This window comes from Candoia aspera, chromosome 11, assembly GCF_035149785.1.
Source record: "Candoia aspera isolate rCanAsp1 chromosome 11, rCanAsp1.hap2, whole genome shotgun sequence".
NCBI lineage: Eukaryota > Metazoa > Chordata > Lepidosauria > Squamata > Boidae > Candoia > Candoia aspera.
Window position 1 is genome coordinate 20,090,665 of NC_086163.1, and position 26,180 is coordinate 20,116,844.

Here is a 26,180-nt window from a genome sequence, read left to right on the forward strand (position 1 = left end):
TTGACATTGGCCATGTTGGTTGGGGTTGATAGCAACTGGAGTCTGAAACATTGGGAGGGCCCCTGGATTGCCTGTATCATGTCTTGTCAAATTAAAGTTAATTTGTTCCTGTAATTAAGCCTACCACAATCTGGTTGTTCTCTAGATACACTGAACTTCAGTATCCAGTATTTCCTGGTCAGCATGCGTAGAATTCTGAACTAGGCTGGGTTGGGCAAAGCTACCCTAAATATTCCCATCACCTCAAGTCAGAGAGGAAAAACCAAGTCTCATATTTCACTCCATCTTTCTGCACATTGTGTCCATAACAGTGGCAGTGGTTTGTGGCTCCATACTTGATTGTATGCTCTGTCTAAATTGGCCTTTCAGTTTAGAGGTTGAAGTTTCTGAAAGCATCACTAGGTGGCATTGAAACTTTGCTTTATCAAGCAAATTCTTGAGTCCGTCTTTGCCATTGCTCCAGCTGCTTTGGTTTTTAGGTGTCAGGGATATTGTTTTATTGTTAAAGGGCATAGAGTAATATATTCATCTCCATCCAAGGCAGTCATTTAATGCCCTGAAACATGGCCCTCTCACAGCTCTGGCCTGTTAACTATGCTTATTTGGTGTAATAATTAGCAGAATTTCTCACTAACAGGGGCACTTAACACCGCCTCACATTTTTCCCCTTATGTTTTTGTACGTGACAGATTGTGCATTCTGTAAATAAAGTTAAGTGGGTCAGAACCTAAGGCCTGTATGACACTGTTGTTTTCCGCACAATTGTTTTCAAGCGGGTGTACATTAACCTCTTCCTGGGTTTTTTCAAAGTCTAATGCAAACAAGGTTTGGGCTTTCGTGCAATAGGATGGGGAAGGGGTGCAAATACAGAGTAGTTAATTTTTCAACTTGGGTGGGAAGAAGAGAAAATAAATGATGGGGGAAAGAAAAAGTGGACTCTGCAGGTAGTTTAGCAGTGAAGAAAACGGTTGTGAGTTTATAAAGCCCTCGTGCAGTTTTCATTTTTAGTCAATTTACTTTTGTATAAGATGACACAGAGAGGGAAGTTATTTAAGATTTAGCTTATTTATTGATAGGAATGTTAACTTTCAACCATCATTTTGGATGCAAAAGAGTGCGATTCTGAAGTTGTTCAAGCATGGTCTGCAGTTTTGTTTGGCTTACACTGCTGATTGCTTTGTTATCCTAGTATTTTATCCAACCTCCATTTTACTTAAATCAGGAAGAAATTGTCTCTCGTTTGCATTTTACAGATTTTGTATATCTTCTATAGGCTTGAAGTTATTAAACATTAAAACTGCAGAAGGACTTTATACGCTGTCTGTTTTATGGAGATACATTCTGTCTTCAACAGTAAGAGTCACACAGAGAATTCTGCTTTTTTTTTCTCCCTACCGGTTCTCATTTAATTTGATGAGAATTTATTTCAAGTAAATTTACTTGAGTGCAGTGTGATGTTCTGGCACTTACTTCATAATGAGATGGCCAAAGGGGCATGTATGTATGTGCAAATGCCCTGTCTTCCTTTCCACTGTAATTTATTCTACAGTCTGCAGTTTCTGGGGTTTCCACTCAGTTCTAAGCAACCAAGACATGAAGGATCTCTCTCCACTAAAGATGTTCTAGTTTCCTTGCCATTTTTTTTTAATTTTATTTAATCAACTTGTAGAGTGGCCTGTCTCAACAAGTGACTTTGTGAGTCACAAAATATGTGTTAGAAATCTAAAGTAGGCTTAATGTTATTTATTTCAATAAATCCTCACCTCCCCCCAAAGGAACTTGAAATAAAAACCTGACCTAAACCATATGCAGGACTGGTGTCTGCAAATCATCATCATCATCATCATCATCATCATCATCATCATTGGCAAGCATCACTGTGTGATTGAAGACTTAGCCCTTTTTTTAAATGTGTGTGTGGAGTACCAGTGCCGTGAAGACTACGGCAAGCAACCCCATGTGGTGCTCCACTCACCCAAACCATCTTTGGGGATGCAACATGCCAGAATGAAAAGGCTTGCTGAACTGCAGTTGAACTGCAAGAGTTGAATCAATGCTTTCTTTTACAAATTCGCCCTACAGCATGTGATGTGTGTAAAAAAGGGCGTAGGGCTTTGATTGTGCAATCACACCCACTGCAACTTCCTTCCTTCCTTCCTTCCTTCCTTCCTTCCTTCCTTCCTTCCTTTATTTTTCAAATTTTCATTGCTGCCCATCTCCCCCCAAAAGGGGGACTCTGGGTGGTTTACCATAAAATTAACAATTAAAACCATAAAACATGTAAAATACAGTACAAACAGCCAAATATAAATAGGAATAAAATAAAATCCAAGTAGCTATGAGATCTAATTCAGCGGGGAGGGCTCTATGGTGCCAGCCACCCCCAGGAAGAACTGTTGCCCTTCCTATCCCAGGTGAGGCGGCAGAGCCAGGTCTTCAAATCCATTGCTGTGGATGCTCCTGGTTCTGCCCTTTTTATCTGTTACTCCTCTTCTACTTCTATCTCCTTGTGAATTGCATGGAGCAGGAAGAGTGACCCCAGGTCACCCCATGAGCTTGTGTGGCTGAGGTTGGACTTCAGTCTTAGTCTTCACGGTTTCAGTCTTAATACCTTAACTACTGCACTGCCTCATCATCCTGCTTGCCATGTCCATTGTGACCTTCTCAAGAAAAAAATTCAGTGCAGCTTTAGCCGTTGTAGGCAACCTCAACTTTGCTTTATGCTGTTGGTTCACCCAGGAATTCCAATAGAGAGACCTGGAATTGCCTGGAGGTAAACGATGTGGTCTTCCGCTGAGCCAGAGTTAAAAATTGTTGATGTCTAGTTCTATGTTGGATAGCTCCTGGATTGTTAAGGTTGGCCTTCAAAATAATATTTACCAGAAACAAGAAGCACAGTAGCAGTTTGTGTCTTATTACAATGTTGGAGCACTATTTACTTTTGCCCAACTTCCAAAGTTCAGAAGTGTTGCTGAATTGATTAATTCCCTCTTAGCATCTAGTAAATAATTAAAGTTGCTGCAGTTAATGCTTTTACTCCCCATTCCCGCACACACACATACACAAACATTGATCTGCTTGTTTTATCCCTATTTTTGAGCCATTTTGACATCCTGGAAAAGGGATAGATCTTTCTAAGGTACAGTGGTGCAGCCTGCTTCTTCCCCTGTGAACATGATTGAGCCTTTTGTGGATGCTAGACTGCCTGCCCAAGCTGCTTTTTTAATTATTATTAATTGAAATAAATAGAATATTGACATGCTTCGAAGTCCCAGTCTTTAGCCTCATCTTTCTTTACAAGAATGTCTCCAAGCCTTAGGTAGGCCTAGAGGCCTTCTTGGGAAAGAAAAATAGTGGATTTCTTTGGATGTGTGCAACTAGAGGCAAGAAGAAATCTTGCCAGTTGGGCTTATAGTAAATAGGCATTTTGTGAATGGCTATACCCATCATGGCATGGTCTCCAAATTCCAAATATACCTACTTGTCCAAAAAGATTGCCTGTCTAATTTGATCTACATGTCACCATCAGGGTCTTGGCAGTTGTCTAGACCCAAAAGTGATTCTTTTCCAGATAAGATTCTCATGGAGTTTTCTTTAACAAGATTTATTGAGATGAATGAGTTGGAATTACAAGAATTCCAGCAACCGAACTATTTCCTATTTACAACCAAAATATCCCATTCTTTACTTGATATATGAGTGCATTCTTCAATTCTTAGAATCCCAAAAGCCTTTCTGTATGAAAATATTGAAAGGAAACATGCAGAAGTTTTTTGTGTTCTTGGCTTTCTTTAGTTACACCATTGATTGATTGACTGATCGATTGATTATGTCTCATCAAGTCATTTTTGACTCATAGTGACCACGTAGATATATTTTCCCATGACAATCTATCCCTAACCTGGTCTTCCAGGTCAGTTAAATCATGAGAGGGTAAAATATGAGGTTCCAGGGGAAGCAGCTCATACTTTTGGTTCTCCAAGGAGGTCATCTGATGATGTGCTATCATCACTTGAAGAAGGTAAATTCTGGAGGCCCTTTTTTCAACCATTTGGAGGAGATTGGAAGGGTAGGAATGGGAGTGTGAGGCCCCTCCAGAGCAAGTTACTCCTTTTCTCAGGTGCAGGTGACCATGAGCTCACAAGTTGCTCACTCCTGAATTCAGCTGATTGGTGCAAAAACTAGTGCTTTTTCAGCTCCAAAGGCCTCTTCATTTATTCAAGTCTTCAAGCGTATAGCCTATGTAATTTTAACAGACAAGTGATACCTATTTTAATTGTTCTGATTTTGTTTGTTACCTCTCCTATGTTATTCATATATTTTGTTTGGGGTTTAGCCAATGCAATATAGTTTGGTCCTTATTATCATGTGCACCCAGCCCTGGGGATGCCACAGACAGTGGGTCAAATAAACAAGGCCTTCTCTCGATGATTGAACTCAGACGGTTGAAAAGGAAGGGTGTCCTTCCTCTCCAGGAAAAAACTTATTTTTCTACCAATTTAATCAATTAGCATGATCGATAGTCCAAAGAAAGCAATCAGGCCTAAGATGTTTCCTAACAATGCAAATATTCTTCAGGCAAATTACTGTTGATGAAGAAAAGTGACTCCTTTGTTCGGTGGAATGCGTCTCAGTTTAGCCTCTGTAGTTCCCTACCTATTGCATAATAAATCAATAGCCCATTGTCTTTTTAACTCTTGGAGCCCTCTCTGGTTTTCTGGAGCGGCAACAACTTTTTGAATATATTTTTTTGCAATAGAAAGTAGACCATTCTTTGCAATAAAAGACAGCCAACTTTGGCTTGTCCTGCGTCAAGTTTTTCTTTTTAACCAACATTCCAGGCCTTCTTTTAGTGGCCCAAAAAGGGGGACATAGAATTGCAAAATGAGTATATTGCTTAGATTTGTTTTGAGACTCAGGCCTGATATGTGGTCACCTCTTGTCACACACAACTGGATTCCTATTTTTCTCTAAAGGTTTCTAACTTATTAGGACATAAGACCTCTTGTTTTCATTCAGCCTTGTGGGTTGGAAACTGCTGCTGGTTTGTTCCAAAATCCCCCATTTGAAAATACCTGTATAAAATTAAGGTTTCTCTTGAACTTAGGGCCAAACGTGGAAGTTCTTAGCTAGAAGGAAAAGAGGAGTGTGGAGAAACTGCAGTGTATTTATATTCACAACATTGGAGATAGTTCATGTAGTTAAGAAGAGGTGAAAAGAAGTCAAAATAGGTAGATTTGTTGAGTAGAAGGAAGGGTGCAATCATTCTGAGAATAGTTTCAGTGTCAGATGCTATAAAATCACTTTTCCATTGAGGAATCTGTGCCAGTTCATACCTTTGTTAAAATAAATAGGTAGGGAGTCTCACTCAGTTATGAAAGAAAGAAAGTGACATTGTTGGTCTGGGCTTCTGTGTTCCCAGTTCCATATTTCCAAGGAATTTGGATGCAGTATCAGGAATAGACAATTTGACATAAACAAAACCCAATGCATATTCTTGTAGTGAACCATTATGATGTTGGTTCACAGGCTTATTGATAGAAAATAGAAAACAGAGTTGTCTTAACCAGATTTAAAAAAGGAAGGGATAAATCATGCTCTTCTTCTCTCTTCTGAAAAGAAAAAAAACATAATATGTAGTTATCTAAATGAAGTTATGTGTTCGTTGATCTAATTCATGATGGATGAATCATGGGTGATCTCACATTGCGCTTCATGGTGGTGAGAGGTGAAAAACTTACCGTTTTGTAACTGCCTATGAAGATGTTCAAGTACTATGTAATGGGCCTGACAGCTAGTATATGTGGAATTTAATGCTCTGGCTGCTTATTGATCTTCTCTTTAGCCAATGGTGTGGACAGATGCAGAAGCACTTAGCACCTTTTCTTAGACTACTGTTCAGTCTTCAGAACAATCATGAAAGGTGGCTTTGTAAAAACGGCACCATGAGACAAATAGGCTTTTAAAAATTGTAAAGAATTTATGGAATCTGATTCATTTTCTTTATGGAATCAGAATGAACTTTGGGGATGTTCTAAGGAGGTTTCTTTTTCCATTTTAGTAGAAGATAAATGCAAATGACATTGCCAAGAGTTCAGGTTTTAACCCCAAAGGTTGAACATTATCACCCAGGTGCCAGACATACCAATATGTTACTGGAGTTTGCAAACATTTTGGGATGATTTATCATGAATGCAGGTGGCTTTCCATTTGGATGAGGGATTCGGTATCAGAGTAAGCACTGCAGTGGGGAGAATGGAACTCCTGTGGTGGAAATGAAGCATCTGATCATTATTAATGCAATTAAGTTTTGTAATGTTGATGTTGGAGGATAGGTATGTTACTGAGAAAATCAATCAAATAAATTTGGCTTGATGTAGGTTTAGGAATTTCTTGTTAGTTCATAACAACTGAGATTCCTAAAGGGCAAAATCTTCCCCAGGATCAGAGGAGGCTTAACAAAATTCTTTATTTCCACACCCTACAGCTAATATCTTTTCCTTTCTAGCAGGACTTTTTTTGAAATGCACCCTTTAAATATATGGAATCTAGTAAGAGAGAGGTGTATATGCATGGCCATCCCATTTCATTAACACAGTACTCTGTGTGTGTGGGTAAACTTTTTTCTTTGTTTATAATCCAACAATTAAGGACCTTAGCATCACAGAGGCAAGGTTCTGTGACAGGATACCACTAATATATTTTTCATATCTAGCAAAACTGTTTCAATAAATAAATGAATTCTTTGCTCAGTTATAGCAGGCATGGAAATTGCATATATGCTTGATTAGACTACCCTTTAGCTCTTTTGTGACTCAGTTGAAGCCTGAAAGTGGGTTAGTTATTTATAGAAGGGAGGAGTAAAAAGAGTAAGTAAAACCAGGCTGGACCTTTGGGGAAATATGTAGTATAATATATGGAGATGTATGAAGACAGGTCTCAAATCAAAATGGACTAATATGCTACATTCTGCTTATTTTAGACCCTATCATTCTAGTCTTTTGTTCTGATAGCGTGGCAAATTTATTTTGTTTCCTTTTGGGTTGCTATACATAGAAAAAGGTGAGGGTGGAAATTAATTTAATGGTTGATTATATTGGCCCAGTTACATCATTCAAAGATGGGGAGAACAGTGATGTTTTTGAGTTCTCTTGTGTTTAGAAGGGTATACAGGTAATCCTTGCTTAATGACCATTTGTTTAATGGTAGTTCAGACTTACAACAGTGCTGGGAAAACTGACCTACAACCAGTCCTCACACTTACGACCATCGCGGTGTCCCCATGGTCATGTGATCTTGATTTGGGCACTTGGCAACCTGTTCGCATTTACGACTGTCGCAGCATCATGTGGTCACTTGATTGCTGTTTTCGACCTTTCTGGCTGGCTTCTAGCAAGCTAAAACAATGGGGCACCGTGTGATTCACTTAACAACTGCCGCAAAAAGGTTGTAAAATTGGGTCAGATTTGCTTAATGACCACTTCGTTAGCAACTGAAATGCTGTCCCAATTGTGGTCATTAAGTGAGGACTACCTGTATACAATCCACTTTCCCTTAAGCTCTCCAAACAGATGGATAAAGATACATCCTTGCTTAACGACTGCAATTGGGACGGCATTTCTATCCCATGCCTGTATATGAGGTTTTACATGTTTCCCATCTCCCTTCCTTGCCGGGGGGGGGGGGATTTCTCTATTTTTACACAGTGTATATCCTGTGTGGTGTTTTTACTTATACTGTTCACCAGGAGGCAGTATATGATCAGTTTCATCCTATTTTGGGACTCTTCAGATGCAACTAGCTAGATCTTTCTGTGGATTTCTAACCCTCTACTAGGAATTGAACTGATGACAACACTTTCCTCTTCTATTTCCTCTGATGACACTTTCTTCATCTAACCTAAAACAGTTTGTAGGAGAAGGCCGCTGGACAGACTTCCAAGCACTGTAATAAATAAGCCTGAGGCAGGAGTTATAGGACCATTATTTTTAGGCAAAGTGGCAAGCTAAGATGGCAGATGGTATGAAGAAGCAACAGGATGTTGGAGGAGAGAAGTGTACCCCCTGTGTCTTGACTTAAGCCTGCTAAGTTAGACTTCTGTCATCCGGTTTGGTGACCGTCCCAGACTGGGTCCAACTACTAGAACAATGAAGCTTTTGAACATGTAGTTGGAGAAGCCACCACCTTATTTTTAGTTCCTTTATATTCAGTAAATATCTTGAGTTGGCTCTGCAGATCACCAGATGATATTTGACCATTCATACTGGAAGCGGTCCTGTTAATTTCACAATACTTTGATCCTATGCAAGGCATCTTTCTTGGGTAAGGGTATGAGAAGACCATCTGAAGGAGAACAACTCAAGCCCTGAAAGTTGTGAGACTCACAGATTTGTATGGATGGGGCGTTGTATCCAGCCTCCAGCTCAATGCAGAAATCTCCTTTCCCATCTATCTTCTTGAGAAGTTTGCATTCAAAACAAGTTAGCAGCTAGAATGGTATTTACAGACCGATGTAGGAAAAGTTAATCAGTAATGTATTTACCCTGCAAGCTTGGGTGAATTTCAATATGTAGAATAGTTCTTGTATGATTAGCCTGATTGACTTTCCATCAGACAAGCCAGTGCAAGTATATTTCCAATAGTTACAGAACTGAGTGGATAAACTAGGAAGACACAAAGTACACACAAGGCAGTAATATCAGACCCAACCTGACAAAATTACATGTGAAGTTCATTACAGTAATCAGCAGTCGTGCCAAAGCAGACATCACTGCAGAGTTGTGAAGCTTATTAGCTTTGGGGAACTCTCTGGTGTGAAGATAAATAAAATGTGAGTACAATGTCTGCTTCCAAAATAGTATTTGCTTTATATTCATTGAATTCTTGAGGCACTTCACTTTTTAAATCAACTGTGGAGGATGTCAGTTGTTATTGGTATACCTGTATGGTTGCTTTGTAAAGATTGCAGACAAGCAGGAAAGGGTGCCCAACACTTTGGTCCTGTGACCATGGTCCGTCTGTTAATCTGGAAAATATGCTCTAGGTTAAGTACTCTTGAAAACCACAGATAGTCTGTTGAATTACTCTGAGAAGGGATGATGGAATGTGTCTCTTTGATTCTTATCAGGTGGGGCAAATGCATTTTTTATAGACAAAGTAAACATGTCCCACCTTTTCCAGAAACTATTATTGCTTTAGTCACTGATCAGTCATTTGACTAATGAATGATTTATTTCATGCAATCCCAGTTGTGCTAATCACATTTGCCTCTGCCACACTTTCTTGTATCACTGGTAATTGGGGATGTGTAAAAGACAGGGAGATACAACAGTTACGGTATGGGATTTGCTAGATGTCACCACAAATTTGGTATTGCATTTTTGATTGCAGGCATAGTTCTTAGGGAGGGTTGTGCAGTCACATGTTTTTATGATGTCCACTCATTTTTGCAGTATCCAGAAAGGCTTCTGACCATGCTTCCTGAAAACTGATGTCAAGAGTTTCTGTCATTTTGAGATGGGAAATACATGAAAATTATAGAGGAAGTGCCAAAATAGTCATAACACCTCTCAATGTGTGAGCGTACAAAGAACCTTCTCTCAAATACAGGAAAACATGGAAAATCCCTGTTGTGCTCATATGCATGATTGGTTCCTTCCATCTTGCGACATCACTCCACCCATTTGGGCTTTTGGCCATGAAAAGTTACCCAGCCTTGTCTAATGTAACTTCTAAATGAATCAAGAATGCTGAAAAATTATGATTGTGTATAGTGTTCATCAGCAGGTCCTTAGATCTATCACATGCAGAAGATACTTCTGTCTCTTGGTTGACATGAGAGATACTCCTGTCTGTATCCTTGGAAAGATGCTAACCAGACTTCTAAAACAGTCTACTCCAATGTGGTAGCCTTCAGGTGTCCTGGAATGACAACTTCCAAAATTATCAGGTCACCATGGCAGATAAAAATTGGGAATTTGGGGAGTTACAGCCATAGTACAACTGATACACCATGTTGAGCAAGACTGAAGTAAACCCTAGTGGCCTACATGAATATTGAATCAGATGGTATATGTATGGTATAGAGTAGCTCCCCATATTTATTCCCCATCACTGTGCTTTGTAGGAACTTGAGAATAAAAAATTTCTGCCTTTTGCCCAAAGAACAAATTCTTCACAGTTGAAAGCATTATTTGTCATAAATGCTTTTGAGATCCCAATGGGCTACCATGTTCCCTTTGGAGGAATCCCTACAGTACCTTATTTTTGGCTTTCAATTAAGTTTGTGTTGACACAGGTGAAGGGTAGTCATCCATTTCAAATGCTGGCAAGCAGACAGGGCTATATGCAACATCTGTGTTGTATAGTCTTGACAATTAGGAGGAAGAGGAAAGAAAAAGAAACACTTGGATGCCAGCAGGATTTCTAGCTCCTGAGTGAAATAAATAGATGCTTTTTGGTTCTCAAATAAAGCAGGCCCTCCTGGGGAAAAGCGAAATCCTGAAGTTGCCCATTAACAGAGTTACTTCTTGTTGTCTGTAGATCAACACATAATGACTCATACATATTTTCATTTGTTGGGCTAATATTTGCAATGTAATTTGAGTTCATTTTTGAAGTACCCAGCCCCCCAAAATGGTGCCCTGTTGTTTATATTGAATTCTCTACAGTACTCTTTCCAGAATATTAGAATAAAATCTCTTTGACCAAAATCCATTCAGTCCATGTTTCTTAAACTCGGTTTCTTCCAGATACATTGGACTGCATTTTCCAGAATCTCTAGTTAGTATGGGCAATTGCAGACATCATTATTTTAAACATCATCCCTTTAGCAATTATTTCTGCAAGTTGAATAGCTGGTAGCAGTAAGATGAACTACTTGTTCCTCTTTCACTCTGTCTACCTCCTTTACTCTTGTGGCTCTGCTGAGGAGAACAAGGGAGCAAAAGGTTTGTTTTTATTATTATATTTCCTAGGGCCCAGAACACAAAACACTTGGTTCATTTGGAACACGGAACACTCATATCATTTTGAGTTTTGACTGGGGTTGTTTTGTTCTAGGATTAAAACAAAAATTATTTTCATTTTGTGCACACCCTTAGAAGAATGCCTAAATGATGTCAACAGCGACTGCAAGCACACATCGTGCCAAACAATAAGCAGTTAGCTTTTCTATTCTTATTTTCCATTTTATGTTCATTCTTGACATAGAACTGGAACAAATGATTAGTACATAATTAAGACACACACACACATGAAAAAAGTAGGACTGGCAGGAGGAGCAGGTGAAAAAAAAATGGTTAAAAACAAACATGGTTGAGTATTTTTATTCGGACAAGGCCATTCTTAACCCCATTAAACACACATTTTAAAATCTGCACTGCATTTATTTCCGTCTGGGAATTACTTTCTGTTTCTGAACGCTCTTTATCCGTTGAGATTTTTGCAAACGTGTGTATACGTGCACATTGCATGCACATAGACACGCCATCAACCGACCAGTTGGCAAAGCAGCCTCCCTCTCCCCCAGACAACACCCCCCTTTTTGTTTTATTTTGGTGGAATCTGCAAGTGGCTTGATGTATTTGACACATGTGTGACAGCTCCCTGCATATGAGAAGAGCTGTGTGTTACACTACCCAGCTGTGTGTGTATTTGTTTGCACATCAAGCAGGAGAGCACCCGCTTAGTCAGATCTGACAATCATACGTGAGCTGGTATTACTTCCACTCCAGAGTGCATTATAATGCCAAGAGCTTAACATTTGACAAAGAAATTGTCAGTATATATTGCTACCCTGCACTTGTGAAATATCCTCACTCTACCAGTTCAATACTCTTTTATTGTACAAACATAAAAATAGCCCCTTCTGAACCAGCCCTTCCTTCCTTCCTTCCTTCCTTCCTTCCTTCCTTCCTTCCTTCCTTCCTTCCTTCCTTCCTTCCTTCCTTCCTTCCTTCTCAACTCCCTCCCTCTCAACTTCCTTCCTTCCTCCCTCCCTCTCAACTTCCTTCCTCCCTCCCTCCCTCCCTCCCTCCCTCTCAACTTCCTTCCTCCCTCCCTCCCTCCCTCCCTCCCTCTCAACTTCCTCCCTCCCTCCCTTCCTTCCTCCCTCCCGCTCAACTTCCTTCCTTTCTCCCTCCCTCCCTCTCAACTTCCTCCCTCCCTTCCTCCCTCCCTCCCTCCCTCCCGCTCAACGTCCTTCCTTTCTCCCTCCCTCCCTCTCAACTTCCTTCCTTCCTTCCTTCTCAACTCCCTCCCTCCCTCCCTCTCAACGTCCTTCCTCCCTCCCTCCCTCTCAACTTCCTCCCTCCCTTCCTTCCTCCCTCCCTCCCTCCCTCCCGCTCGCTCAACGTCCTTCCTCCCTCCCTCCCTCCCTCTCAACTTCCTCCCTCTCTTCCTTCCTCCCTCCCGCTCGCTCAACTTCCTTCCTTCCTTCCTCCCTCCCTCCCTCTCAACTTCCTTCCTCCCTCCCTCCCTCTCAACTTCCTTCCTTCCTTCCTCCCTCCCTCCCTCTCAACTTCCTCCCTCCCTTCCTTCCTTCCTCCCTCCCTCCCGCTCAACGTCCTTCCTTTCTCCCTCCCTCCCTCTCAACTTCCTTCCTTCCTTCCTTCCTTCCTTCCTTCCTTCCTTCCCTCCCTCCCTCCCTCCCTCCCTCCCTCCCTCCCAAACATAGCAAGGCCAAGCTAATCATTTCTGGGAGTTTAATGCCATTACTAATGATAATACATCTTCTTGTTCTATGAAGAAATTTATTTAAGAACTACACCAGTCATTAATGACTCTGTTGCCTACTAATAATAGGAAATTAAATTCTGCTTGCTTCTGTCAATGTCTTCAGGTCTGCTTTATAAGGGGTCTGCTCAAAAAACTGTAATCTGTAAACTTGGAGATTTCATGTTTATTTTATACATTTTATGGTGGTGATTGTCAGTCTGCTTAGAATTACGGAGCTGCTGTTGAGGCTGGATTAGATCACGAGTTTTCAACAATTTTGTGTCTTGACTTTGCCTTGGACTATGTCATGGGGAATTTGGTCTTTGCTTAGGCGGTTGTATAAATCTAATCATTTTGGTTTGTAAGACATATTTTAGGTTTCGATGACAGTGATGATTTTCTGCTTTTCGATCAGTTCTTCACCTTTCTCTCTGACCAATAAACTCATCCAATAATTGCTTATTCACTAAACAAGCCATGGCTTGGGGCAATTTGTGAAGCTTGTTGGAGGCCTTTATGCCTTACTCCCAGTTCAGGTCTACACTGTTGGTCTTCTCTGATATCACTTCCCTGGGTTTCCCATTCCTGGTTTTACTCCATTATGATATTGAATTCTGCTGGTGAAGACAATCTGGCTGGCATGAAAATAGCCCCGAATAAGATTTCTCTGAGTATAAAATTCTCAATCCGCACAAGGCAAAGGCTACATGGATTGGAGCAAAAAGACGAGAGCTTTTGCTCCTAATTGTTTTTTGTCTTTTTCTCTGATGGTCAGAGCTGCCCGACTGTGTGAAAAAAAGCACATTAAGCCTCGGTCAGGTTTTCAGGCAAATGACTCAAGCTGAGAAATGCCTTTTCCCTCACTGCAGTAAAGTTTAAAAATCCATCAGTCCTGTAACATGATGCAGAAAATAAAGATAAGAGAGGAACATGGAACAGCCCAGAGATGTAAGTAGGGATGAACTGCGTTGCATCTTTTGCTTTAAGCTTGATTTTTCATTCTTTCTTTTGAATAACAATTTATTCTTCTTCTTCTCTCAACACCCCACCCCACTCTGCTCCCACCAAAGTTCTCTGAGAGTTTGCCCCATTGGAATAATGGAACTTGCTTCTGAGTGAATGAGCAGAGATCAGCCTAGCCAAAAGTACCTAGCTGATTTGGCTGATCCCAAAAAGCTGAGAAGCAGGATTAGTCCTTGGATAGGAGAAAGGCTGTCATCCCAGAAGAAACGCAATGGCAAACAAGATACCAAGGGCATTTTATCATACCTTAAATATTCATTGCAAGCCTTTTTTAGTTGGGGATACAGTAGAACTAGACCAGTCACAGATGGAATAGATTTATTGCAATTGCATAAATATCTTAAATCACAGTATTTCTATTTACTCTCAAAGCACATGCTACTGCTGTGTGTGTATTTTACTTTTGTATATTTGTTCTTCTGTCTATTCACATTTTGAATGCGCTATTGATTTGTTGTGTTTACATATTTTTTGGGAGAAAAATCTGGAGAGCTTTTAATAGGAATTTGAATATTACTCACCATAGAATAATTGTTCTTGCACTTTTAGAAACGAAAACTTCTGGATGAACTTGGAGAGAACTGCCTTCCATATCTGACGCCAAAAGATGATGGCTTCTACCAACTGGTAATGCTCAAAAGATCAGTGTGACGTGTCTTGAGAAACCTTAACAATGTATTTGTTTGTCCCTTCTGTCTTTTTACATCCCATTCTTGAATACTTCAGATCACTACTTAGAGAGAACAGGAGGAAACCTCCAAACTCAAACCAATTAAATGAGTATCCTCAGTGGGTTAAAGGAGAAAAATGAAAGGTGATTTAGTTTTAATGCATGGTTTAATGTAAAGCCAACATTGGTGCCTTTGTTTCATTTTCCCTTTGTTTGCAAAGTAGATTCACTAATGTGTTTCCCCCCACCTGAAGTCTGTGGCTTCTGGATCTATGCCTTTCCTGCTGTCCCTTCTGCAAATACTGGTATATGAGTCTAGATTATGTCTCAATTATGTAGGTGAGTTTGATGAGAAGGGGACATGATTCAGGAGAGTATGACTTGGTCTGGATAAATGTCTCTGTCTCACACTCCTAGTAAGACAAGAAAGCTGAGCCAGAGAAGAATATGAGTAGGCATAAATCCATACTGGTAGAAAGAAGGAGGGGTTATTGAAGAAATGGAAAAGTGTGCAAACTTTTTCTTCAGCAACACTTTGGCCAAATGTGAAACACATGGAAAAACGTGGCTAAGTTCTATCCAATTAAGTTGGAGCATACTGAATGAAAGACATAAAAATGAACCTTTTTCTTGGTTTGAACAGCTACAGCAGGAGTTCCTACGTTATAGCCATGTCAACTTTTCTTATGTTGACATGTGGTCGAAAGATGCATTTTTAGTGGCCCCCACCTTTCCCCCCACTGTTTCAGGAAGGAAAGAGCCTTTTCTTTCTGCCTTTTTCTTTCTAAAGATTGATGGAAGAGTGTTACTTTTTTACAGCATTTGAAAATTTATCACTTAGCATCTGTCAAGAAAAGTTATGTAATTCAGATTTAGACGGTATGCTTTACCTACAAAAGATCTCAAGGTTATTGAGATAGGATTGGAAAGACCCCAGCCTGAAATTGTGGAGTATTTCCACCAATTTGATATTCTTAAGAACGTCAAATTTGTTGAGTATTTGGGGAGTTACTCTTTCAACATATTTAGAGGGTAGCAGGTTGGGAGTGTCAGGAAGCCTTCTGTGGTTGTGGTATTACCAATATTTATAGGTTACCTTATAATATACTCCTTAAATTCTCTTTATATACTCTCTATACTTTATATATTCTCTATAATATACTCTTAAATTCTCTTCTGTTGGACTCTTTAAATTTGACAACAATAAAGTGCTAAGGAAAGTACTGGAAAGACTACAAAGAGAATTATTTAAGAAATCATTGCTGTGCTCACACAACACAAAACCAAAGCAAAACAGCATATTATGGTTTTGCATGACAAGTGAATCCAGGTAGTTGTGGCTTATTCATTGGTTAAGCCAAAGTGTGAATCAGTTCTAAAACTTTTCTCTGAGCGAAAAAAAACAAGCAACAGGGCTGGCATTTGGAGTGATGAAATCATAGTTTTCTAGGAATGGATAAAAGCATTTAGTAGAGCATCCATGTGAGACACCAAAAACGGAATAATAATAATAGTAATATCAGTATCAAAAACGGAATAATAATAATAATATCAGTATCAATATACTGTGACATATAACAATGTAATATTATGGAACAGTCTTTTCCAAGCCAGCCCCTCCAGATATATTAAAATTGTTATACTCAGAATTCTTGATCATCTTTCTAAGAGTTGGTCTCAGTGTAGGTAGAGGTCACCAGGTCACCAGACTGGACATCCAAACTGGGAAGGTTGCCTTTTAGAAATTTGTAGATTTCTTGATCCTAATGTTGTTATCGCCCAATAGAGAACTGGAGTACCATCTTATTTTGCCAACGATGACTTGGCAGAGTTTGTGGTTGCTGTTGTCACTTAAGTGACAAGGTTATCTTGACTTAAAAACAAAACAAAACCGCACAACACAGAGGCTGTGTATGATTTGTAGACAGCTAAAAATATATAGCCTGACCTTAGGTTGCTCTGGGCGTGTTAAATTTTGTTCTGGGATGATGGGCATGTTAAAAAATTAAGCCTGAAAGCTTTTGTATGCTTTTTTTGGCAGCATCCATTTAGGGCTGCTTTGATCTGTGCGAAAAATGGGATGACCTTTAATATTAGCTGTCAGAGATACAGCAGAAGTGACATGATTTTTGTTCCTTCAATCAGTAAAAATGTCCAGTACGGGCTCTGTGGTGTGTTTTCTTTCTCTTTTTCTTTCTCTCCTTTTCTCTCAACCTTTCTTTGTCTTCTGATCTCTTAATGTTTTCCTTATGTAGGACAAAGCAGGATGCCTGGCTAGAGAATGAAAGAAGTATTCTCAGATGATGTGTTAGAAATGTGTTTCCATTTCCTCTTTTCTAAAAAAAAAAAATACTTTCGAGATCACAATGTTTTTTTTTAAATTAGACTTCTTTCAAAGCATAGAAACCAGGCAGACAGTGTTTAAGATACATTAATAGGATGCTTAACTTCACAAGTCCAATGGTAATGTACGTCTTATTAAAAAGTAAAGTCTCTTTCAGTAACAATATAGACCAGTGTTTCTCAACCTTGGCAACTTTAAGATGGGTGGACTTCAACTCCCAGAATTCCCCAGAATTCTCCCAGGGAATTCTGGGAATTGAAGTCCACCCATCTTAAAGTTGGGCTGCCAGGGCTGCTCAACCTAATTACTGGTATGGCGGTGGAGCTCCCCAAACTTTGATATGGGGGCATTTCAGCCTGCCTTTCTTGGATGAGAAATCTGGAGTGGCCATTGCAACCATAGACCAAACTCAACTTATCAAGGCCCCAGTGCATGTAAGAGGTTACACACTAGATCTGCTTTTCTCTTGGGGCAGAAGCAGTGCGGTCTGAAAATTTGGGGGAGGGAGACATTGAGCTTAGCATCCTGTCATGGACAGATCACTCTCTAATTGCTATGGAGTTTCACTGTGTGATCCCCCTCTGCAGTGAGGAAGCCCCTAGTCGATCTGTCTGCCCAAGGCATCTAATGGATCCATGGGCTTTCAGAGAGGACTTGGGGAGTTTCCAAAGGATCAGGTGAGTATTCAGTTGAGACCTTTATTTTTTGTATAACTCCCTCCATCATAAATATGTATCAGAATGATTTGTCTTTTCCATTTCTTTTTAGTGGAAGGAAAAATATTCCAAATTTATCCTCAGGAACACCGAGAAGATCCCAACAGACATTCATGAAGAAGTCCAAAAAGCTTTTTTCACTTTACGAAAACATGCTTGTTTCTTCCAAGATCTTGTAAGGATCAAAGGGAAAGATTTTGTTACCCCCATATCTCGTATATTAATTGGAAACCCGGGATATACTTACAAATATTTGAACACAAGGTTATTTACAGTCCCTTGGCCTATGGAAGGATATGAAATAAATTATTCGCATCCTGAAATATCCCTGGCTTGTAAAGCGTTAATCAGGCTTAATGACTACTTGCAGAGAGAATCCTTGCTGGCTTTGCAAGAGCAGGATTTGGCCGAGACAACAGGAATGCAAGATTCTCCTGCCGGGGACGGGAATCAAGATTATGCTACTAACATTACAGAGATGGACACTGTTTTGCAAGATCAAAGCTCTTCTCTAGTCCCAAAGAATGACTCTACCATGAAAGAGAGAACATCGTACAACCTGACATTATTAAATTATATGGATCCACAGAAAATGCCGTCCTTGAAACTGGAGCCATATTTTGGCATGGGGAGAATGGCTGTTAGCTGGCACCATGATGAAAATCTAATGGAAAGGTCAACAGTGGCTGTCTACAGTTACAGCTGTGAAGGTGGGTCGAGCAGTTGAGTGGGAAGCAAGTAACAAAGTAAATCTTGTTTGAAGGTGGAGGGAACAACTTTTCATAGGTGGAAGCCATATTAGCTTTCAGGTGGGTGTGCCCAGGAAGACTGCTTCAGAAAAATATGTGGGACCATGAGAAAAAAAATGGACAGAGATAGAACAAAAACTGAATTTGATCTCGTTAAGGTTTTATTACAGGGACATCAACTTAAGTACAGTTAATATGTACTTACTCTATAACATACTATGTATTACATTTAATAATATTCTCCTCCTATGATATTAAAAATGACAAAGCTTGGTGGCAAGTTTTGATGAGCTACAGAATGCCTTTAAGTCGAAAGTTGGGCAGTTCTGCTTTAAAAAATTCCCAAACTCATCACTTTTGGTTGTAGGTATGCCTAGAGTCATTGCATTTGTGAGCTTAGATTTTGCAAAACAGCAGCAGCTTTACTGTATATATGCAAAATCTTTTCTTTTTCCTGGGTAAGTAGTTGTTTCTCCCTCTATATTTTTCTGGATATTTGGGGGAGGGAGGAGAGATGGAAGGATGAAAGAGAAAAAGAAGGCAGTCGAACAGAGCGATCTAGGCTATTTTGCTACAGCTGGACTTATCTTGAGCACTTTAAGTAGACTCAAAAGTTACTATAATTAAACTGCTGATCAGGAGCCAAGAAAACCAAACCCATACAATCTCTGCTCCACATTTTCTCACAGATCCCTATTTCCAAGGCGCTACCGTGTGTGTGGGTGGGTGGGTGGGTGGGTTGGTTTTTGTGTCTACATGACATCACTTTCTGTTGGGCTTGATTTGTTAGCGATGGGCTTGTTCCAGTCTTCTCTCCTTTATTTGCACAGAATATATGGCTGTGGCTTGGGAAGAAATTTGCCTGTGTTTATGCAACATTGCACGGATTCTTGTCCTAACATGTGAAACTGTTATGGTCCTGTTAGATTTCATACCTTGGAACATGGTGGCTTTCTACATGGGGGAAAGGGGTGCATGCAGAATTTTCAGTGTGAGGCCCTGTGTTTCTTATGTGGTTGTTCTGAATCACTTTCCTCTTTAGTCCCTGTGTATATGAACGGAAGATGAAAACTTGTTAGCAACGCGATGTGCTAAGGAAACACTTCTTCATCTTAGCCATGATGGGACATATATCATGACAGAATGTGTGGTCTGTGGGCAACTTTAGATTAAATTAAGGATGTTGCACCTCTGTTGTATCAGATGCTGATGAACTACAGCTCCCAAAACCCTCTGCATGCTGTCTGAAGCTGTTGGGAATTGTAGGTGAGTGACATTTGGAAGACATGGGCAAAATCATCTGCCAACATCCCATGTTCCTTAGCTCCTTTGTAGCTCATTGCAGATGTTATATTGTGTATTCCTATCCTTTTTATTTCCATTCATGTCAAGTTACATGGTGGTGAGCTAAGAGAGAACATTTCTTATGAATCCTCTGTTCCCTGCTATGAGCCTAATGTATGGTGTACATCATCAAGATCAATACCAAGAGGGGGAAAGTGAAAGGAGAGGTGACCAGGAACAAGGGCAGTGTCAAGTGGTAGAGAAGAGTAGATATCGTATCAAGTTATGCCTTTAGAACAGAGCACTTGAGCCAATAAGATCTTTTATCTATTACTATTGGAGAAGCTTGAACTTCAGTGCAGATGTAAACTATGCCCATTTATGAGATCTGTAACTGGAGAGGCTGTTTTGCTGAAAGATTTCTCTACTGGTCCCCCGTCCCCTTTAAAAAGGTAACTTTGGTTAAATTGGGTTGATTTTTCAAGGTGCTGAGTGCTTCCTGAGGGGCCCTGATAACCCTTCAGTTGGTCCAGACCTTTCTGGGAATGCCAGAATCTCAGCATCTCCCTAGCACCTTGCTGAATATGTGCTCAGTATACTGTTATACGATAGCATTAAATATCACAAAAGTTCCTTTGTTTCCCAGTTTACTCTGCTGAATTTGATCAATAGCTGCCTTGTGCTTCTCCACTTGGCTGAATGTGGCAGTACCCCACTCATTTCAAAATTCCAAGGAAACTTTTCCAAACTGCTAATAGGTTGATTAAGCAGAGGTGATTAACAATATTTAACAGAATGTCATAAGTACCTTTATGTCAACAGATGCAGAGTCCTTTCTCTGCTTCCAACAGGCAATGGTGAATAATTACAAGAGGCATTCCATGTCTGTCTGTCTGTCTGTCTATCTCTTCCATCCCTGGCTTGTGATCTTTTCAGAAAGCTTTAGTTACAATTAGGTAAATCTGGCATAATGAAAACAAACACCTCTAATTTGGTTCCAGTCTGTTTGCACATTATGCTAACCCATAATGGGTTTGATTTGGGTATATGTATGATGTATGACCTCACCCATTTTGGTTTATAAGCCATGATTAAAGCATGATATGTTTTAATATATGAAGCAACCTGGATGTGTCCTGAATTCTTAATTAGAATGATGATGTAAAGCAAGCTGTGACTTTTCAGATGTTAGACATCAATAATAAGAACTTCCCTACCCTTGCTCTGGATACATCTAGCATAATATTCTAGGAGGAGAATCATGTTAGTCTATTGTTGCAGTATTCAAACTATGTTTCTTGGAACCCCAGGATTCCATGAGAATCATCCAGGCGTCACACAGGACAGTTTACTCTTATGATTACAGTGAAATTGTAAGATCTTCATTCCTTTGTTTTGTTTAGAAAAGAGAAGTCTGTGACAAGGTATTACATGAATGGTGGTGGGCTGTCCCAGTACAAGCATGAATACACAACTGTGGCTGATCACAAAAGTCACAGATGAGCTGAGCCTCAGGGCTAGTTGAAAAGGGAATTCTGGACATAATCTTTTGGATCTTATCACTCACTCCATAAGCCAAGATTCACAAATTGTGGAGCATATAAAGAAAGACGGGTGTCCAGTTTAGGCATTTAAAACATGGAATTATGTACCAAGAAGTGATATTGTATCTGATATATGAAGACTTCCCTTGCTGTCCTGTGGATCCTGACAATCTTTGAATAAAATTAGTGGGGAAGCTTTTATAAGGATTGCTTATTAGTAATTATTATTTATTCTGAATGACATGATAGGACTAGAGTATATTGTTAAATGCATAGAGTAATAATTTATATACCCCTTTCAATAAGTACTCTCAGGATGCAAAATGGGAAAGAGTTCAGGACTCAAAGAGAAAGATAAGGAAACCAGAGTTCCATGTCTGTTCAAAGGAAAGTTTGGGGAGAAGGGAATGAAATGGTAGTTGGTCTACCTGATGTGAATGGAGAGGACTGTTCTGCTTGGTGGAATGGTGGTCCATTGATGGCAAATAATTAAATTGTACTTGGTCCCTGGTGGACAGGACCCCACCATCTTGTTCCTTCCTCTCTTTCAGCCAAATGGAATGGCCATGGATAGAAAACAATTGTAGGAAGTGAGAAGGTGAACATACCACCTGGACAATGCAGTGGTCTTTCTTCCATATCAGGAAGAAATCCACTGCAAACAGTTTTAGTCTCCATGCTATTGGATTCTCAAAACTTTTTATGAGTTACACATGATTCCCTAGATGTTCAAAGCACATCAGAATAATTTTCTCCCTCCAGCTGCCTTCAACTTCCTGTTTCATTCTACAATTAAACTTGTTGATGTTGATCTATGCTGTTCCTTATAACTTGATTGTTAGTAGTCAAAGGCTGTCTCTTATTTCATGTACTCTAATGACAGGTGGAATTCACTGGTCTACTTAAGCTAATAGCTTTTATGGTTATAAATCTTTGGGAAACTGGGACCAAAAGCTGTGGATTTAATATCCACCCATCACCCGTGTCTTGACGATCTAAGCCTGTTCCCCTCAAATACACATTCCCCTGTAGTGCTGTAAGAGACAAAGATGCTATTTTGGGCTAAGCATACTCCAGTGTATTCTTTTATCATTATGTGTGCTGAATTCCTAGTGACTCGGAACTTAAAACCCCAGATTTTGGTCTTGAAACAATATATGAAATTTAGTCTCTTGTTGATCCCTTGTCACCATTCATTCTTTCGGCTAAATATATGGAGTTCATTTACAGCAGGCACAATATCATTTATATACAATTACTGTGTAATATAATCTGGTAGCTCTATTTATATTAGAGCTATTTATAATAGTAATTGTATAATATTGCTGCTACTATTTTTACTACTGCTAATTTTATTATTGCCACACAATTCAAGGGCATCACCCCATACGGTAAAAATACAGAATGCTTGCTGTATACGTTACATGTAGCTATAAAAATAAAAAAACATCACACAACAGCTCAAGCATGTAAGGTTCTAGGCCAAGCTATATCACCCATAGCCCTTGACTTGTTTGAAACTTGATAGTGTGGGGTAGTTCCATCCATAGCTAGATGTTGCTCCTGAGAAAATCATGGGCAGAGTCTATTTGGTGCTGGGAAAGTTAGTCTTTTATAGAATGGAATCTAAAGTCATATAGAGCTCTTGCATCCAAGGGTCAGAATTTTTTGCTTGAAACTGGAAGCAGTGTTAGGTGGGTCATCATGAATCACTGCTAGCAGATACAAAGAAATACTGCAGTACATAGTTTTCTGCATGTGACGGTTCAGTCTCCTCCCAGCAACGTGGACCGTGCATTTTAGATGTGAAGGATCCTTCTGGGTAGATGCCTTAATGGGTATTGTTTTTGGCTTCTTGCCCCTCAAGGCTTATGTAAGTGTGTAAATCTTGAAGAGTAATAAACAACTGGATCTGTTAGTTGACAAGGTAATGTTTAACCGGCTAACAAACCTGTGATTGACTGTGGTTTTGACTGATTGTGAAAGGCCTTTCATAATCTGGAGTTCCTGTGTGTGTGTGTTTTGTACAAGGAACACTAATAATAAAATATTTTCAAAAAAGCACCTTGACTAAGTGGAGTGGCTGTAGGTAAATTTGCACCGTGGCTGGATTTTGGTGAGAAACCCCGGACAGCGTCTTGGGCACTAATGATTTTATAAACTGGTTGGAATGTTCCTGTCGATTGATAATTGACTAGTAATCCCATCTATTTGCTGCTTAATAGATGCAAGGTCAGTTAACAGTAATTTTAAAAGGCTGCAAGGAATTGTTTTCTGGGATTTAAAAAAAAAATCTCCAAGCAATAATCAAAATGTTAAAGATGTCTGCTCGGGAACAAATTCAGAAAGATCACTGTAAGTAGGGTTGACTCCACCATAGAGACGCACTGGATAGCCACCCAGGGTGCCAAATGCTAAGGGCATTTGCATTTCAGCTCTGCAGATGTCCAAAAGAATAACCCACACTGACCGACTTTTGTTGAAGTTCACCAAAAGCTCACAGGCAATGTTGGCAATTTTTATTTTACTTTATTTTACAGGAGACTCAGCTGCCTTCTTGGAAAGGGGTCTGGTGGGTGTCAGATATACTGACTCCTGATGTTACATGTATGGACACAGACATGGGAAGAGTGTATGGATGCTGGAAATGATCTGGATACACACAACAGTCATTTTCATTCTTTCCGCATTACTTAGGACTTTCCATTCCTTCCATCTCTGCTCATTCTTATTTCCAAAAAATTTTAGACAGTGAGCTTCATTGGGCAAAAGACGCAGCAATAAATCAGAAAGTGTCCAGTTTGGTATTTTTTTTTCCTGTACCATGAAATCTGCTTTGCACACCCTTTTCTGTCTAACTCATCTTAATCATTGGCAATATGGAACAATCAGGTTGATCTACTTCAGAAACTGACATAAGAAAAGCCAGATGATGTATATGAACATTCAACAGATGAGTGCAAACTGTACTTAATAAGTAATTAAATAACAATACCATTCTTGGAACAAGGTTTTTTGTTTTGTTTATTTTTTGGTATTTGCATATTCTTGCTTTTGCTTCTAAGAAAAGACTCCCCTCCCACAGATGCCAGCTGCAACATTTAGACTGATTAACTATTAGATGTCATCTATTAAAATACTTTTAGGTAGTAGTTTTAAGTACACACATTTGGGCATAAATATAATTGAACTTGCAGGAGATAGGGGTGGCAGTGGGAGCTTACTGCCAAATAAGATTGCCCTAATATATGTGTGCAAGAGACAGTCTGGTGTAATGGTTAAAGGCACTGGGTGTAATGGGCAGAAAGAAATAACTTTGAGGAACAGGAGGAAGAGCTGCAACCAAGACAACAGTCAGATAAAAGAAATCTGAGTCCAGGGCAGAAATGTAATTTGAGAAAGCGTCTCAGACAGGACTCTCCCTAGTTCTCTTGAAGATAAAGAGTGGTGTGGGAGGTGCATTCAGACTTGCAAGATTCTGTTACTATAGCCTAATAATAAAAGTAGTATTAGCTTGGGTGACTTGGGTTTCTAAGTCTGGTCTGCCTTGGACCCTGGGTTAGAAACTGGGAAAATGTGAGTTCTAGTCCTGCCTTAGGTACAAAGCTACTTGGGGGACTTTTGGCCAGTCACTCTCTCTCGGTTCTAGGAAGAAGAGGACAATAGTGAACCACTCCCAAAAATGTTGCCAAGAATATTGCAGGGACTTATCCAGGCAGTAGCCAAGAGTCAAAACTGATTTGAATGCACTACTGTATGTGAAGTCTATGTGTGTGTGTTGTGTAAACTCATGGATTTGAAGGTGTGTAGGCAACTGGAGGAGAAGGATGAGTCTACTGCTAACATACCATTAACCAATAGAATTTTAGCACTGAATTGGACCCAGAGTGACTACATCAATTAAAACATTAGCCAACAAAGTCTCTTTAAACCAACCAGCAGCCTTATTTTTGTTGTTACCCCATTGTAGCTGTGTAATACGCAGACAAATGGGAATAGCCACACTCTCTAAATCTCTTTTAAAAGCGGGGGGGGGGGGGGAGCCTTAATAAGACAAGCAAATTTATTTTGTTACCTGTGCAAAGAGCTGTCAGGGCACTTGTTCTGCATTTTCTTTTTTATCATAACTTTTCAACTACCCAAACTGGAGTTGCAGAGAGAAGAAGATTTATAACTTTCATTATTTCATGCACACAGAGAGGCCAGTGCTGACCTCAGCTCCTTAATGCTTAGGTCGTTCATCACATGCGGCTGCTGTGATGTTTATTTAGATCGGGGTTTTACAAGTCAGTCATAAAATATGGAAATGATTGCCAAGTTTATTTTAAGATTTGCGGGAGTTTTGTAATTGCATTTGCATGCCTTTTGAAAGATCCCTCAGACCTAGTTCTCTTTGGTTTTGAGTATCGGAGTGCTTCATTGCAGTATTTTTTTTCTACGCAGGGAAGACAAAACAAAAATGAAAATTACACCAAGCGATGCTACCAGCTTTTTTTTTAAGCAACATTATTGTTAAAATCAGTGCTAAAAGAGTAAGATAGCAGTGACCTGATAGAAAGAAGGGCAGAAGTCAAAATTCTATGTTTTCTTTTCTTTACTTTTCGTTTTTCTTTTCATTTTTTATACTTTTACTGTATTGTAAAATTCTATAATTCTAATAAAAATATTTTTAAAATGTCAGGTCTAAACTGCTTTCAGGAGCCTCTCGTCTTCTTGATGTACATTTTGGATGAATCATAACTTTAATATTAGAATTGGGACCAGTTTTGGAAAAGTGCAGATACGGTTGCTTTCCCATTGCTAGGAATTCAACCTGGTATTCTGAGAAAGACATAAGCCTTCTGCTAATTAATTTTGCCTGTGTGATAGCTGTTCAGTTTGTGCCAGTACCCTGTTTGCAATATGGGCTCAACAAAATATGGAACTACAATCAAAGACTACAATTTTCAGCTGGAACTTCCTGGAAATTTTCTCCCATAAATCCATCACCTTCAGAATTGGCTTGGTATAAAAAGAACTCAGCAGCTTTTATTTTTTGTTCCCCTTTGCTCTCAAATAATATACATTTGTATTATTCTCAGCAACTGAAACTGGATTACTCTTGCTGTTCTATTTTGGAAGCGATGAGAAGCG

The 26,180-nt window shown here is 39.6% G+C and overlaps 1 protein-coding gene across 6 annotated transcripts in view; it reads left to right on the forward strand.

The window, feature by feature from the left end:
• FTO (FTO alpha-ketoglutarate dependent dioxygenase) overlaps positions 1-26,180 on the forward strand; it is a 189,915-nt gene that overhangs the window by 19,332 nt on the left and 144,403 nt on the right. For 5 of the 6 annotated variants that reach the window (XM_063312839.1, XM_063312843.1, XM_063312842.1 and 2 more), the window contains exons 2-3: positions 14,290-14,367; positions 17,523-18,180. In XM_063312839.1, coding sequence (XP_063168909.1) covers positions 14,290-14,367; positions 17,523-18,180 — 736 coding nt within the window. The remainder of the gene's footprint in view (positions 1-14,289; positions 14,368-17,522; positions 18,181-26,180) is intronic. The other variant, XM_063312840.1, reaches the window with a different exon arrangement.